At 40.4% G+C, this 16,898-nt stretch overlaps 1 protein-coding gene across 1 annotated transcript; it reads left to right on the top strand.

The window, feature by feature from the left end:
- Window positions 1-1,542: 1,542 nt before the first annotated feature.
- Window positions 1,543-16,592, top strand: LOC106941157 (uncharacterized). The gene is made up of 15 exons (XM_015024098.1): window positions 1,543-1,879; window positions 2,926-4,286; window positions 7,291-7,676; window positions 8,165-8,251; window positions 8,752-8,817; window positions 8,890-9,042; window positions 9,116-9,422; window positions 10,346-10,631; window positions 10,739-10,972; window positions 11,706-11,797; window positions 11,896-12,000; window positions 12,216-12,406; window positions 12,497-12,661; window positions 12,760-13,004; window positions 14,026-16,592. Exons 1-15 carry the CDS (start codon window positions 1,777-1,779, stop codon window positions 15,834-15,836), a joined length of 5,592 nt encoding a protein of 1,863 aa, XP_014879584.1. The 5' UTR covers window positions 1,543-1,776; the 3' UTR covers window positions 15,837-16,592.
- Window positions 16,593-16,898: the final 306 nt, after the last annotated feature.

Genomic DNA, 16,898 nt, shown 5'->3' with positions numbered 1-16,898 from the left:
ATCGACTATGATAACGTTTCCTCACATGACTCAACCTACCAGAGTCTCAGTCCTGCCACCAGAGACCAGAACCAGATCTACTCTACACTCTCACAGCCCAGATGAGACCCTGGACCTCCGGTTCTGGACCTCCGGTTCTGGACCTCCAGTTCTGGACCTCCGGTTCTGGACCTCCAGTTCTGGATCTCAGGGTTGCAGTTTGTTCAGTGAAGCTGAAACCTGAAGAAAATTGGATTTAGAAACTGAGCCTCAGTCTTTACTCTGTATGTGCTTCCACTGCTTTATAATCGCAGAATAGATTTTTTTAAAGTTTGAATATCTTTATAGCTGGTTTCTTATTAAAATGAATTGCTGACTTGCTTGAATTAAAATTTTGCAGCAGAAAAACAATTGAGTTTAAATTTTGAGAAAAGTTAGTTTTTCTTCTGTCATTGAGTTTTTGCATATCCTTAGGAGCTGTTAGGTTGGACAGTGTGTGTGCAATAACACCATCACCATATGTAGGAGTAGGGAAAATTATAACCATAAGTTATGGTTTCAAATCACCTGATGATGCTGCAGCTTTCGTAGAAGAAGTTAAAACCGAGTACAGAACAGAACGGTGCTGGATGACCTGACAGCTTCTACGAAGGAGTTGGTGTTAGTATTTGGTCTTCTTGTTATCTTACAGCTAAATATGGGAAGAGGTCTGTCAAGCATGTCCAGACCATCTGTGCATGTTTTACAGACCACTCAGTAATGAGTCTCTACAGGAGACTCAGCGAGGCCAAAAATAGAATAGAAAGGGTGATTTCTCTGCTGCTGCGGTTCTGTGCAGGAGTTGACCAATCATATGTTTAGGTTTTAGGTCTTTGGTAACACACAAGAGGAGTTTAAGTTATTTCATTTTTTACTTTACAACATGAAGCAAAAATTTATATATAAAAAAAAGACATTTAATTTTCAGACCACTGCTGGTGACAATCATTGGACTGAAATTAACAAAGATTGTTGTTTCTGTTTTTTACACTATCTGAGTGTTCTGATGAAGATTGTGGCTCTTGATTATTATTATTTGTTGTTTGTTAATAAGTTGATTTAAATTGTCTGTATTTTATGATGCCAAAGTATCATGTTTTCACTTCCTGATCATAAATTAATAAAGCTTTTATTCTATAGTGTTTATTATTTATTGTGGAATAATTGGCGTAATCATTTATTTGTGACTCGGTGAATAATATGTCATGTTTATTTTTAATTTTTCTCTTATTTTGTTTGTTTTTTACCTTCTTTTCTATGGACCTTTTTTTGTCTGGAATAAAGATTTGATTGATTGATTGATTGATTGATTGATTGATTGATTGATTGATCTATTTTATTCTACTCTTTTATTCTATTCTATTCTATTCTATTCTACTTTTTAGTGCAATTAGTTGAACATAATTTTAAGGAGAGATGAGAAAGCTCTTTATAAATATTGTTAAATTAAATGAGAACTTGCCACTTACAACATGGCGGATCCGCTGAACGCTATTATGATTGATGAAGGCGGGACTTCCGGGTTTCTCGGTCTGCGGGCTCTAGTGCGCAGACTCCAGCTTCTCATCAGTATAGGGGACTCAGCCTGTCAGTCGGTGTATTTTCTTCGGTTCTGGTTCGGTTCTGGGAGCGTTAATAGAGCTTTTAGGGAGCAGCAGCAGCAGTCGGTGAAGCCTGGAGGAATTCAGGCGGGTTAAAGCTGAGCTGGAGCTGCGGAGCCGCAGTCAGCGGAGCGTCTGGAGGGGGGAACCGCCGGAGATGTGGGGACAGCAGGTCCAACAGGGACGGGATGCTGCAGAAGAAGACAGGCACAGAGACATGGACGCCGCTTTCAGCCTCTTGGTCCAGCCGCACAGATCAGGTTTGTCTGTTTTCATACCAGCTGTTTGGGTCTGTTGGAGATGCTGAGTTAGTATGACCTGGTGAAGCCTTTGTTTTGTATCTTAGCGGGATGTTTGTTTCGAACTCCCGATAGTTGGGGGTTGAAATGAACATTTTGATCCGACCATGTGTCACTTGGAGCCCGATAGAAGGACGTTTCCTTCCCGCTTTGACAACCGATGATTTACAGTCATTTTCTAGAATCTGTTTGTAGGCTGCTGGAGGGAAATGCGGTCATCTGAGTCCAGTAAACAGTATCTTACATCAGGATGACGGAGGTTTACCTTCTGCTTATAATCTGGCATAATTTACAGTAAACTGGCAAAATTATGATGCATCAGAACCAAAGGCATAAAATCCATTGCGTTGTAAGGCAATGGGGATCAGGGATCTAAATTAAACTAATTTGTGTATTTATATAATATAAGCTTTTACCTCCTTGATTCATCAAAATAGTTAAAACATATATTGATCTCTATATCTATAGATGTTTGTATATATATACATTTATGCATTTAAATCGGAACATATTTCTGTAAATATGAACTCCTCAGGTGGAATCATCCCTACACTGCATTGATGTTTAGTTGAGCAGAAAAGACTGAGCTGTTCACATGTTGATGTTAGAAGGAAGTTTTTATTGTATTTTAGGGAATAAAATGCTTATCTTGTTATTTAAGAATTTAATTTGCATTTAAATCTATTTCTGACATATAAAAACATCTTAAATGGTTAAATTAAAATCTGCAAAAATGTGCCAACTCTGTTATCCAATTAATTGTCAGAATAATAAATAGAAAAATCAATTATTCAATAATCATTAGTTGCAACCCAACTATTAACAACTTGGACAAGCTAATGTTTAATTCTCTTACTTCTGAGCAGATTTTTTTAATGAATGTCTTGAAATTTGCTGTATAAATAAATTTACTCAGCTACTGGTTTTAGTTTGAAGTCTTAGTTTAGTCCTTCAGTTTTTAATTCTGTTTACTGAACTTTTTCACATTGTTCCTGTGTTTCCTGTAGATGTTCAGGAGAGGCTGCTGGTTAAAGAAGAGGCTAATGAAGAGCCGAGTCCTGGTGGAGACCAGCAGGACGCAGAGCGTCTTCACATCAAGGAGGAAGAGGAGGAAATCTGGAGCAGCCCAGAGGATGAAGAGCTCAGTGTGAAGGAGGAGTCCGATCCTACCAGGTTTCCACTCACTGTGGTTCTTATGAAGAGTGAGGATGATGAAGATAAACCTCTGTTCTCGCAGCTTCATCAGCCAAAAGACGGAGATCTTCCAACCAGCAGCTCAGCTGGCCAGATGAAAGCAGATGAAGAGGACGGTGGAGCAGCAGAGTCCAGCAGGAACCCAGACCTACACACTGATGGAGACACTTCCTGCTCTTCAGAGACAGAGGTCAGTGAGGATGAAGAGGAGGAGGATGTGAACCATCCTGGTTCTCATCTGAAACACCCACCAGACTCCGGCTCTGAAACCGAGGACAGTGAGAACGACTGGAAGGAAACTAGAGCTGCAGAGTCAGGAGGAAACGCCGCCAACAAGTCGCTGAGCTGCTCCAAGTGCAGTCAACAGTTCAACAAGTCCTCACTTCAGAGACACACAACCTGTCCTTCAAAAGCAAGACCTGCAGGCTGTTTGGGTGGCAAGAAAAGTGTTACAGAGAAGAAAACTGTTGAGTCGCTGAGGAACATCCAGACAGGGGTTAAATGTTTTACCTGTGATGACTGTGGTAAAAGTTTTAACTGGAAAAACAACATAAACGTTCACATGAGAATCCACTCTGGAGAGAAACCGTTTGGTTGTGACATCTGTGGCAGAAGATTCAGCCAAAAGTCCCATTTAAACATTCACACCAGGATTCACACAGGAGAGAAACCGTTCAGTTGTGATGTTTGTGAACAAAGATTCAGTGATAAGTCCCATTTAAACAAACACATGAGGATTCACACGGGGGACAAACCTTTAGGTTGTGACGTTTGTGGACAACGCTTTAGTGACAAGACGAGTTTAAACAGACATATGAGAATCCACACAGGAGACAAACCGTTTGGTTGTGATTCCTGTGGACAAAGATTCAGTGATAAGTCGACCTTAAAGAAACACATCAGGATCCACACAGGAGAGAAGCCATTTGGTTGTTACGCCTGTGGGAAAAAATTCAGCCTAAAGGGAAGTTTAAAAACGCACATGAGAATCCACACAGGAGAAAAACCTTTTGGTTGTGATGTCTGTGGTCAGAGATTTCGCCAGTTGTCTAATTTAAATGCGCACAGCAGGATCCACACTGGAGAGAAACCATTTGGCTGTGTTGTTTGTGGAGAAACATTTACCCAGACGTCCCATTTTAACCGACACATGAGAATTCACACAGGAGGGGAATAATCAGGCAGTAAAAGAGTTCCTACCTGAAGGACTGTAAAATCTTTGGTTTTCTATGAACCATGAACATTTTAACTTGCAGTGTTTAATAATATTACTATTGTGATAAGCTCTTTGTTTCAATTAGTTTATTTAAGTTGTTATAAAAGCATCCATGATTAATTGTATCAATAGATTTTATTTGAGTAACATTCATTTCAAATGTTAAAAATAAAATACAGTAGGCTTAGTTTTCATAAATTTAAATATGGCTAAATTGAATTTATATTTAAATTATTGGCTCACATCAGGATTAAAACATTTTCTCAGATATATTAAAGTGATGTTACAAAAACTTAAAGAGGCTTAATTGTAACTTTAGACATCCATTCATTACGGATGAATGGATGAATGAATGATTTTTGCTTTAGCTCCTGCTAATGGTGTTAGCTGTAGCAATTTGTGTTATCTTAAATATAAAGTTTTACTATTAAATATTAAAACTTTGCTCCATAAACTAACAAAAGTCTGCAAAGTCAACTGTGCTTATTGGCATCATTTCTTTTTATTCCATGTTACAATGTTTCTCAGTTATCTTCTTTGCTTTTTAGTCATCATATCCTCGCCTTCGTAGCACAAGATGTTTTTGGCTGAGAAGTTGACACTGATGCTGCTCTGCCATGCAGCTTGGCTGAAGGAATGTCATTAATAACTTAAGAAGTTTGTTGTTTATATTTATGAACAGAACTGTATAAAGTACATATTGCAGCCCAGATTGGACTCTGTTTGGACCATTTCTATTTGCTATTCTGGTATGCCCACACCATCTTTATTTCTGTATCAACTGACTCTGCTTAAGGATGATCATTATGGCCCTCTGCTGGATGGAGGCTAAACTACAACACTGAAAAAAGTCTGTCAGGGGTCCTCAAGGGCTGCAGTCCTGCAGTTTTTAGATGTGCCACAGGTACAAAACACTGGAATGAAATGGCTTAATTTCCTCCTCTGTGTATAGATCAGTTCTCCTGAGCCTTGCTAACGACCTAATTATTCTATTCAGGTGGTGCAACAGAGGCACATCTAAAAGTTGCAGGGCAGTGACCCTCCAGGACTGGAATTTGACACCTGTGGTCTAAGCGGATGTTGTTAATCAAATGGAACTAATTTAAATCTAATAAAACATTGATCGACAATCGTAAGTAGATCAGTTGTTTGCATCCCTGTGTTTAGCTAGTCGTTGGTCTCTTGTAGGCACTTTATGAAAAAATAACATAGTTTTCCATCTGAATAAACTATCCACAGAAACATTAAAAACAAGTAAATAATATTTAATTTCAAGGCATAAAATTATTTATCCAGCTGAAATTCAGCCCTGGACCTCCACATAGGATGGACTGATGGGTTTGGTATCTTGTGAAGCGGGAAAACAGGAGAGTAAGTAAAGGTCAAGTCTGCTTTCACAGATGATTATTACACAGACCCCAAAATTTCTAATCTAGAGAATATATCTCTAGTCAGAGAATATCTGTGGTGCACTGAGACATCATGAGAGGCGAGAGGAGAAAGAAGAAGGCTGGTTCTGTTCTGGGTTCTGCTCTGGAATATCTGGAGATGAAGGTGCAAAGGATTATTCATGAAATCAATAAAATTACAGACAACCTTGAAGATCCTCTTTGGAGACTCTCATACAACAGCTGAGTGTGTTTAGCCAGAAGATTCTTCAGAATTGCTGTAATACTGTCTGCTAGAGAGCCTTTCTGCCCACCATTCCCCATAGCCATTGGCATCTACAATAACTCTTTGAACAAATTGATAATGTGAGTTACAACATTTAATTTTCATTTGTATTAATATATTTGAATTAAACTGAATTGAATTCCATTGTACTGTGGAATGAAACAAGAAAGCAAAAAATACTGACATACTATTTGACATGGCTGAATGGTTTTCTTTTAAAAATATATATATTTATAAAAAATTGATCAGCTATATATTCGAAACAAAATGCCACTTACAATATGGCGTCGCTCTTGACATAAGTCCCTGATGCGCATGCGGATTCAACTCCCTCAGAAGATTCTGGGCGGGACTTCCGGGTTCAGCCCCTAGTCGCCAGTGCGCAGGCGCCAAATTCTGTTTAGCAGAACGGCTGTAGTTGCAGCCTCGTCCGCCGTGTTTTCTTTGGTTTTTGTTTATTTAATTACATTAAAACCGAGCCCTAGCTGTTCAGTAACAGTTAAATGATGGCCTGGAGACAGAAAAGCTACCAGAGATGTAGCGATAGGAGTTCAAACGGTGACTGGAGGCACCAGAGCAAGAGGAACACAGAAACATGGATGCTGCTTTCAAGATTCAGATGGACAGATTAGGTTAGTATGTTTTACTTCATTATATCAGCTGTTTGGATGGCAGCAACAGTTTAGAATTTATTAAATTATTCTTATTAATGTCGCAGAGCTACCAGCCCCTTGTTCTCCTTGTTCTTCGTCCAGAGGATCTGGACCCCTAGCTATTGGTAAATGATTGTTTGATGGAGACGTAGACTCTGTTTAAGTTTTATTTTCACTCAATGACTAACGTTTAACCGTGAAGTATGAAATGCACCAGCTCAACGCTAATGGTGCGTCCCAGTTCTACTTGGAACTAGAAAATTTCCCAGTTGGAAAAATCACTTTCTCCACTGGGAATGTGGGAGCAACTTCGACTTCGCGTTTCAACATGGCCGCTCCTGACGTCACTAGTGATGTGTATGACATCACTAATCGCTGTATATTCTCTCTTTCTTGTCTTTATATATGCTATGCCTGGTTCTGAGTTTCTTTTTAGCTGAGGCAGCTTTGGGAACAACAGTTGATCTATTGCTGCTAATAACTTAAAGTTGCAAGAGGCAACTTTAAAATATATATATATTTTTTAGGTAATTTGTTAAAAATGTCAAAAAATGCTGACAGTAGAATGAGACAGATGATCTATTAAAAAATCAAGCTCCCTTGGCTCATCCCAGTGATCTTGCTACTATTTCCAGAAATATACCACTAGTAAGAGCCAGGAGGGGTGTCTCAGCAGTCAATCAAGCTCCTGTACGTGCTGCCCAACAACCTTCCTCTGCTCAGCGTTTTCCATCACTCAAGCTCAAGACTGCTGGTGTGCTGCAGCTGTGCTAATGGCGGAGAGGGAACCTAACGTTGCAGGAAAACTGCCAATTCCTCGAGTGGCGGCACCTGCTCAACAAATGAGGAGAGGTAGGCGGAAGAAGTCCAAAGATGAAAAGCAAGCTCAAAAGAAAGAACTGGACCGAGCCCGGAATAAAACGAGGATAAACATCGGAGCGGCTTTTCTGAGGTGGAGGGAGCTACTCTACCTGAAACGCTTCAAATCCGATGCAGAGTTAGCCACGTTTCTGCTAGACAAGTAGGTATCTCTGCTGGATTTGCTTTATTGTGTAATAACATCACAACTACGACAGTTACATTATCACCATTCTCTTTTCACTCTGTAGCTTGTTGCTAACAGTTAGCTTGTTACCTGGCAGCATGGGAGTAATGTTAGCGATCACTGCCAACTCTTTCACCCCAACATATTGTTTCAATCAGAATGATATCAATAGTGAAATTACTTTGTGTGTATTATCCTGATATAATGAAGTATTTACAAAAAGTAAATAAAATATGAGAACTGCTTACAACATTAGCAGCTAGCTTGTTGTGTTGGCTGTTTGTAATCCAAATGTTTAGTGTTTGTCCGAATGTTTGAGAGTTTTTTTTTCTTCTGATGAATGTCCTCATGTTTGACATAATACTCTGCTGCCTGTAGATCATCTTTTTATAAGGTGAGTGTATATCATGGTGAAGGTTGTCTATAGCTTCCAAACAGATTTTGTACGGTGTGGTTTATTGTAGATGTGAAGTTGGTGCTTTGACTTCTTCAGCTACAACCAGCCATCGGACCGCCCTGTCCTGTTCTGTCCGCAGCTCATCATCAGATTGGTGAGAAAATATTGGGCCTGAGCAGTAGTCATGGTGACAGATTATAATGTATGTCTTATTCTACAATTATAAAAGTGAATTGAAAATCGGAGCCTATCATTTAAAGAAGATTTTAATTTGTGAAGAAAAATCTGTTAATGGTTTAACCTCAAGTATTTTATTTTCTACAGAGACCAGGACCTGAAATTATTTAGTTAAATCCTGCAAATCTAGATTTTATAATCTTAGTTGCTGCATACAGTGACAGAGATGTATAATAATGTTTGCATTGGCACCGTAGACTACAATTAAAAAGAAATAAGGAGCAAAGTTGTGGATATTTTTTTGTAAATTTAGATGGTCAGAATTTGCTCTGCATTGAGGAAAATAATTTGGCATAAAATGTAGGTAATGTTGGGAGACGAAGCACAGAATGTCTTCAAGTTACTAAAGGCAGAGAGACAAAACCCCGGCAGGTGAGATTATATGCCATTTTTATTTCTACATCTTCTTGCTGTTAGCATTTCATCGCTGGACACTCATGATGACATCAATGAAAGTGACTTCAATCACATTCAGAACTGTGTGTAAGTATCATTTATACATGTTTAACCTGAATTGTGACGTTTTGGTATCAGATTAATATTTTTGGTTCATAGCATCGACTGGGCTGGGGACTGGACCCGGGCTCCGCAGGACGACACTGGAGACGTTTCAGCTTCAGAGGGAGAGAATAGCATGGGGGAAGGCAGTTACCATGACGACACTGATGATGAAGAGGAGGAGGATTACATGCCCCCTGTATGCGTTCGGTGAGTTCCTAACTAAAAGTAATTTTTTATGACAATAATTTTCCTTTCTCATTGTTTTTTTGTATTCAATCAGCGCCGCTGGTGCCGGTGAACAGAAGTTACCTCTGGATGCTCTTCCGGCCGTCGGCATGGAGGACACAGTTCATGACACTCTGGTCACAGAGTCAGCCGAGTCCCAACCGGTCCAGAGTGAGGATGACATCACCAATCATCCGGCAGCCATCACCTACCATGTCTGTCTGATGCAACTCGCTCGGTATCTGCTGCTGCCCATCCCAGTGTGTACGGCTAAAGACCCGGTGACACTGGCTGAGTGTCAGGCAACTGGACCATTCCAAGTCCAGATCAAGTCCAGAGGAACAGCTGTCATCATGCAGTGGGTATGTTCATTTACTACTCCAGTGTTTCCCCAAGGGGGCGCCCTGCCAACGAGAGCGCCTGCCGCACCAAGAAGATCACAGCATGTAGGAATTGCAGGTGTTCACAGTTAATATTATTGACTTTATTAGCCTAAGCACAGCAGGATCCTTGTGAGCTTTTTCCGTCTGTATGCAGTCGCTTGTCTACTTGTAGCACTCTCTCAAACTCGGTCTGTAGCCATGGGTCACGATGGACCCCCCAGGCCACACCGCTAGCTCGGCTAGCGCCAGCAGATTGTGGGCTTTCAAAAGCACCAACACCAAAGTTGGCAAAAGCTGAGACTCCGTATTTGTGAGGCTCCCAGGTGCTGAGTCAGCTGCATTCACACACGGGTGAACACACATAATATTCAGATCACTAAATATCACCTAAATAAATGACTGAAATAACATCACAATTACTAAATTACTGCAATATTATTGCTTACAAATATGCTATTTCTAAATAAATACAACAGAGCAGAAAATCTTAATGCCTGAGACGTGTTAAAGTACTTTTCTAATAGCTGTTAAATATATTTTATTTGTATTAATGCTCATTACTCCAATGACTGCTATTAAAAGAAAGTAGGGGTCCACCGAATGCAGTTTTCTGGCCAATCACAGATATTTAAAAAGCATATCTGATTTTAGCCTTTACCGATTTATTTCTGAACTAAGTATAGCTAAAAAAGTTTCAGAGTTGACAATAGTAGGACGACTATTGTTGGTAGAAAAAAATCAGTGGATAAGATGAGTTTCATATGCAAGTATTGACCATTTGATAATCACCAAAACAATCTACAAACCCTAAAATCTCCCCCTAGAGGAAGTGTTGCTGTCTGATGTATCATTGCTGTGATGGTTGGAAAGTAATGCTAAATGTTTTTAAACCTGTTTTCCAGATGTGTCCTAACAATCACTGTGTGTGGGAGTGGAACTCCCAGCCCACTTTCAAAGACGGGATGCAAGCTGGCGACTTCCTTTTGGCATCAAATATCATCCTGTCTGGCAACTACTATGCCAAAGTTGCATTGCTTTTCAAGTTTATGAAGTTGGGAATAGTGGATTGGTCAACCTTCTTGAAAATACAGGACACCTACTGTGTTGGAACCATCAAGGACTTTTGGGACAGCAGCAGAGCTGACGTCGTGTCCAGGCTGAAGTCAAAGGAAAATGTTGTTGTACTTGGTGAGTCTAATGGTCAGTTACAGAACGACAGGCAATGTTCACATGCAACTCTGTTTCTCCTGCTTTGATGAGAAATCTTTTTCTTGTGCATTTGGTACTTTCTGAAGCTGATGGTCATATGGACAGTCCTGGGTCGTCTGCTCAGTTCTGCACCTACACCATCATGGAGAATGAAACCAAAGAAATCCTATCAATAGTCAACATTGACAAGGGAGAGACACAGAGGAGTTGTGTGGCGATGGAGAGGGAAGGCTTCATCAGGAGCTTTGAGCAGATCCACCAGGAGGTTAAACTCACTGAAGTTTGCACAGATTCTCAGTCACAGATATCAGCTCTATTTGGTAAGTCCAGACCACAAGCCGCTTTGTTTTTCTCACGCTTTGAACATTTTCATGGTGCAACAGATTTCAAAAGGCTGGACTGCTGCGTGATGAACAGGACAGCACAAACTGCAGAGTGAGACGAATGTTTGGAGCCTCCTCATGACCGGTTTAATGCGTCAGCTGTAAACCTAGTTTTATATTAAAGTCCTGTAGTCTAAAGTCCTACAGCGTTATACTGTAAGGGTTTAGGGATTTCTTTTTTTTTCCAAAAGTGGCGTGAATCAATTACACAATTTTGATTTGCACAATTTTATAGTCAGTGGAAACTCAGCTACAGAGAGCGAAACAAACGGGTCAAGGAAGTAATTCTGACACTGAAGAAGACTGAAGTGGTTTTGGTGCAGAGGAGGAAAATAAAGATGGTGATTAATGACTTTCATAGGCTGATGTATGTATTTAATAAGCAGTTGTGTTACAGACATGGCTTTAAAAAGCATTTATGGTACGTATTTGTGTATGTTACAGTGACTTATTTCATTAGAAATAAAAAAAAAAGTCTGTAAACATCTCATTATGATTTGGCTCATAGACGAGCGCGGACAATATTCATACAGTTTTATTTCTTTTCTTTTCTAAGCTAGTGGGTTTATCTCTTATTCTGTTGTGCTCAGTAATAAATGCTTGACCTCTTAGGATTTTATTTGTCAGTGCAGCAGTATTCCTAATTGCATTTCTGTTCTTTATTTGAAAGACCCAGTCAAAGGAAAGTATAAGGACAGCGGCGTGCTGCACACTCTGGACATGTGGCATGGTTCCAAAAACTTGGCCAAGAAGATGCATGCAGTAAGTTTTCTTGTGATTAAAATTAAGAAATCAAAAATGTCAAACTTGTAAATTTTTCTCCAATATTTCATTTTATTTCTTTATTTGTGTTTATTAAGGCAGGGCAGCAAAAGGGTTGCTCCATCCTGCTGCAGTGGATCAAAGATATCTGCAATTATTTCTGGTTCTGCTGCAAGATGACTGAAAACTTTGATAACTTTTATGTGAGTCGCACCCAAACATCCTGGATGTCATTTTTCTAGCACTTCAGCTTTGAGTTGTTGTTGCTATGTGGGGTAAATAAAACCAGTTTAGAGGTTGGTATTCATTCCTGCACATTGATAACTGTGATATCAAGGGTGAAAAAAATGCAACCACTATACCAATAGTATATTTGATCAATGTAAGTTTAAACTGTTACGTTTATTTTCTAATTTAGGACATGTGGGCTGGCCTCCTTAACCATGTAACAGGAGAGCACGAGTGGCCCCTGGACGCCGGCCAGCGTCCGTCTGGGGAACGCAGAGACAAGGCATGGATAGAAAACGGGTCCGTGGCCCATCGGGCCTTATCGGAAGTTATTCTGAATCAACGCTGGCTTAAGGAAGTACACAAGTACTTACACTTCAGGTATGAATGTGTTTAATTATTCCGTGTTTCTACATTTATGGTGCTGCAGAAAAAGCTGATGTGATCTGACGGGTCTCATTGAACTTGTAGGTCAACAGCTGAGCTGGAATCTTTCCATAACCACATCCTGATGTATGCCAGCAAACGCTTCAGCTTCAGCCGTCCGGTCTATGAAGCCCGGATCTTCCTGGCTGGCCTGGATTACAACCACCACGTTCACAGACCGCCCAGGAGAAAACCCGACGGCTCCATACAGTATGCAGTACTTTTATTTGTTCTCTGCCTTATCAAGAAAGACTCTGGATATAAATATTTTCATCTGTTTTTATTGTTTGTCTAACATCTAACTTCAGATATCGCAAACTTTATAACAAGAAATCCAGAAAGTGGTGTTTGTATGCTATAAAGGAGGAAAAGGACTACCGCTACATCCCACAGCTTCAGAGGGCCATTGTAGGGAAGCGGGTGGCATCGGGGCGTGGTCTCCCTCGTCTCACTGCCGCGACACAGAGCGACCCTCGTCAGTACGGCGTGCTGTTCGTCGCACCAGCTTCCAGCACGCAGCAGCCATTAAAGTCACAAGCCAGCAGGGGCCAGAGTAAGAAGCAAATGTTGTAATTTCAACTAATTACATGGATTTTAGTGTTAAAAATTTTAGCGCAATTTATTGCATGTCATTTTTTTTTTAAACTTAGAGAGCCAGAACTTTGCATTGTCGTTTCTGGTACGCCCATAAATCTGACGCACATTTTCAAACGGCGCTGGGCAGCAGGCGTTTCTCTCGGCTCTCTGGGGTTTAATTTCTGCTCCAGAAACTCATCTGTCAGTGAAGCTGTCCAAGCCTACAGTAGCATCTCAATGCTAAACATGTAGCAGCAAATCTGATTTCAGCAGCTGCATTTCTAAAGAAGCTCCATGAACGACCAGAGAAACTGTGGAAAGGTGAACAGATAGAAAAACACTTTGCTCCAATATGATGGTTGAAAAACTATGAATATCTTTGTTGTTGAGCTGATATTTTGATTAATAACTGAGCACCAAATAGTTTTTAAATTGAAATTGTTGCTTATTTGTTAATATGATTGTTTATTAAAATCCAATCATTTTAATTAATTTCAGACCCTGAAATTAACTTGATTAAAAATTTTGAGTATCAAATCATCACAGCTGCTTTCCTAATGAAAACTGGTAATTTATTAAATTAGGAAAGCTAGACCTCGTTTAGCAAGACTGAATCCTGTTTTTGATTAGGATTAATTTTAAGGACAAAGTGCTTTCTTCCTCCTCAGTGTGTAATAATTTCTGAATCAAAAATCGATGACGTTCTGCCTTTTCGTTTTCTCAGAAACTCTCCAGGTCGTCTTTAATGTTCTCTGATACGCTCAGCCTCGTCCTTCTACATTTGCCTCAGTGTCTCTCATAGACTGTGACTAACAAAATGTTCTCTACCCAGGTACGAAGTCTTTGCTCTGCTTTCACATAGAAAGCACTGCTGCACCAGTTCCATCTTCTCTAAACCAGAGGGGTCTTGGCTTCACTAATTAACTTGTAATTAACTGAAATGTTGACGAGTTGCAGTTGTCTGTAATGAACATGATGTGTTTTGGTGTTGCTCCCAGATGTTCCGCAGATTGTGGTTGCTCTAGAAGAGGATGTTGAAGAGCTGAGTCCTGCTGTGGACCAGCAGAAACCAGAAGCTCTCCGCATCAAGGAGGAACCGGATGATGAATCTCAGTTCTCACAGCTTCATCAGAACCAAACAGAAGGCCGGTGTCTTCCAGCCAGCAGCTCAGATGACAAGATGGAGACCGATGAAGAGGAATCCAGCAGGAACCCAGATCTACATTCTCCTCAGGACACTCGTGAAGAACAGATTCCAGGTGTGGACCATCAGGATCTAAAGCTGCTTCACATCAAGCAGGAAGAGGAGGAACCTTGGACCGGCCTGGAGGGAGAGCACCTCAGTGAGAAGCAGACGGATCCATTTCCACTAAATGTCGTTCTTGTGAAAAGTGAGCATGAAGAGAAACCTCTGTTCTCACACCTCCATCAGCCAGGAGACGGAGATCTTCCAACCAGCAGCTCAGCTGACCTGATGAAAGCAGAAGATGAAGAAGAGGACGGTGGAGCAGCAGAGTCCAGCAGGAACCCAGACCTACACACTGATGGAGACACTTCCAGCTCTTCAGAGACAGAGGTCAGTGAGGATGAAGAGGAGGATGATGGTGATAGTGACTCTGAATTTGGTGATAATGGTGGTGATGACAGTGATGATGTTGGTGGTGAAAGTGATGAAGCGAGCCATCCTGACTCCCAGCATCAGCGCATGTCAGACTCTGGATCTGGAACTGAGGACAGTGAGACTGACTGGAAGGAGGGCAGAGAGTCAGGAGGAAACGCCGTCAGTTCATTGAGTTGCTCTGAGTGCGGTAAACGGTTTGTTAACGAGCGCTCTCTGCAGAGACACAGGACCCATCATTCAACAGGAAGGTCTTCACGCCGGGCAGCTAAAAGTACTAAAGGGAAGAAAAATGCTAACACACTAAGTCCAGGGAAAGTCCAGAGTGATGTCAAATTATTCACCTGTGACGACTGTGGTAAAAGTTTCAGTTGGAAAAATCATCTAAGCAGGCACAAGAGAATCCACACAGGAGAGAAACCGTTCGGCTGTGATGTTTGTGGACAAAGATTCAACCAGAATTCTAACTTAAACAAGCACATGAGAATCCACACGGGAGGAAAACCCTTCGGTTGTGATGTTTGCGGACAAAGATTTAACCTGAAGTCATATTTACACATACACATGAGGATTCATACAGGAGAGAAACCGTTTGGTTGTGATGTTTGTGGACAAAGATTTAACCAAAAATCCAACTTAAACAAACATGCCAAAATCCACTCTGGAGGAAAACCGTTTGGTTGTGATTTCTGTGGACAAAGATTCAACCTGAAGTCATATTTAAGCAAACATGTAAGAGTCCATACAGGGGAGAAACCATATAGATGTGGTGTTTGTGATCAGAGATTCAACCTAAAGTCACATTTAAACTTGCACAAGCTAACCCACACAGGAGAGAAACCATTCGCTTGTGACATCTGTGGACAACGTTTAATACAAAAGTCTGCTTTAAAGAAACACATGAAGATCCACTGTGAGGTAAAATCATTTGACTGCGATGTGTGTGGACGGCGATTCAACCAGAAGTCGGCTTTAAAAAGACACTTGAGAATCCACACAGGTGACAAACCTTTTGGTTGTGACGTTTGTGGGCAAAGGTTTAACCAGAAGGCACATTTAAACAAACACATGACCCTTCACACAGGAGCCAAACTGTTTGGCTGTGATGTCTGTGGACTAAGATTTAACCTAAAGTCACATTTAATCAAACACAGTAACGTCCACAGGGATGGAGAAAGTGTTCAGATTTAAATGTTCACAGCTGTTAAAGCTTTAAAGTTCAGCCATTTTAGTTTTGAACCACGATTCTTTAAACTCTACAATGCAATAGGTTGCTAAAAACATGTGGGATATGACAGCACACATCTTTTCTCTACAGAGCAACAGACTTTATAAAAACGCCATGCCTGCTGCCGTCTAATCAAAGGTTTCTTCAAAAGAATGCCGGTGCTTTTTGTTTAAATCTGTTTCTATGAAATTGACGTAAATATAAAAAAATGTTTTTGAGCATTGTGATTTTCTTAAGCTTTTGTTTTTGTCGGTGTGTTGTGAGGGACAAACGTTTTTCTGTCAGATGTTTGCAGTTGAGTCGATGTCCTTGATGTCATTCTGTCGTCTGCTTTTAGTAGAAATGTTTGTTTTTTCAAAGCTGCTTTTCTGTCTGGAGGAACCTCTATGTGCCTCATATCTGGACACAAACACTTGTTTTGCTCTGCTGCCTGGATGGTCATAACTGTCAAACTGAGGACTTCATGTGGCGTGATTATCAGCTGAATATGAAAAAGTATTTCATATCAGAAGTTCTGTACATGTAAGAATATTAAAGAACTTCCTTTGTTGGACTCTTGTGCAACTTGTTAAAATTTATTTATACTATAAAAACAAGACTTCATTTCCGTTGCCTGACATTGAATCAAAGTAAACCTTTTCTCTTCAAGTAGGATGATTAGAGCTTTTTATATTTGCCAAATTTCAGAATAATAAATGATTTTAATCTCTTCACTTTGAGCTGTTGAGCTATTATTACTGGGAAACCATTTCTAACATTCAAACCCTTTGCTTTAAATGTGTTTCCAGTACAATATGAGCAGAACTCCCTCCTGATGATAAATGTCTGCCAACCTATAAAGGAAGTTTATTTAAGCTGCTCTTTATCTGGGATCTTTAATGTTTCTCGTGTTTTTTGGAGCACAGCTGCTGTCATGCTTTCACCTCGCAGGACGCTTTGACTGGGTTTGTAGAGAAGTCCAGAAGGGGAGATCAGATGTTGCCTGTAGTGTTTTGCTGATGTTAATACTAGTAAATTTATTTATG

The sequence above is a fragment of the Poecilia latipinna genome, unplaced genomic scaffold (genome assembly GCF_001443285.1).
Source record: "Poecilia latipinna isolate Pla-1442-1.1 unplaced genomic scaffold, P_latipinna-1.0 Scaffold3522, whole genome shotgun sequence".
NCBI classification, from domain to species: domain Eukaryota; kingdom Metazoa; phylum Chordata; class Actinopteri; order Cyprinodontiformes; family Poeciliidae; genus Poecilia; species Poecilia latipinna.
The sequence above is the reverse complement of the archived record's forward strand: the minus strand, read 5'-3'. Positions and strand labels throughout refer to the sequence as shown.

Excerpts from the sequence above, each read along its gene's own strand:
- LOC106941157 (XM_015024098.1), top strand. The coding sequence starts at position 1,777 with ATGTGGGGACAGCAGGTCCAACAGGGACGGGATGCTGCAGAAGAAGAC. Across the intron at positions 9,423-10,345 it reads CAGCTGTCATCATGCAGTGG|ATGTGTCCTAACAATCACTG; the intron begins GTATGTTCATTT and ends CCTGTTTTCCAG. Across the intron at positions 11,798-11,895 it reads TGGCCAAGAAGATGCATGCA|GCAGGGCAGCAAAAGGGTTG; the intron begins GTAAGTTTTCTT and ends GTGTTTATTAAG.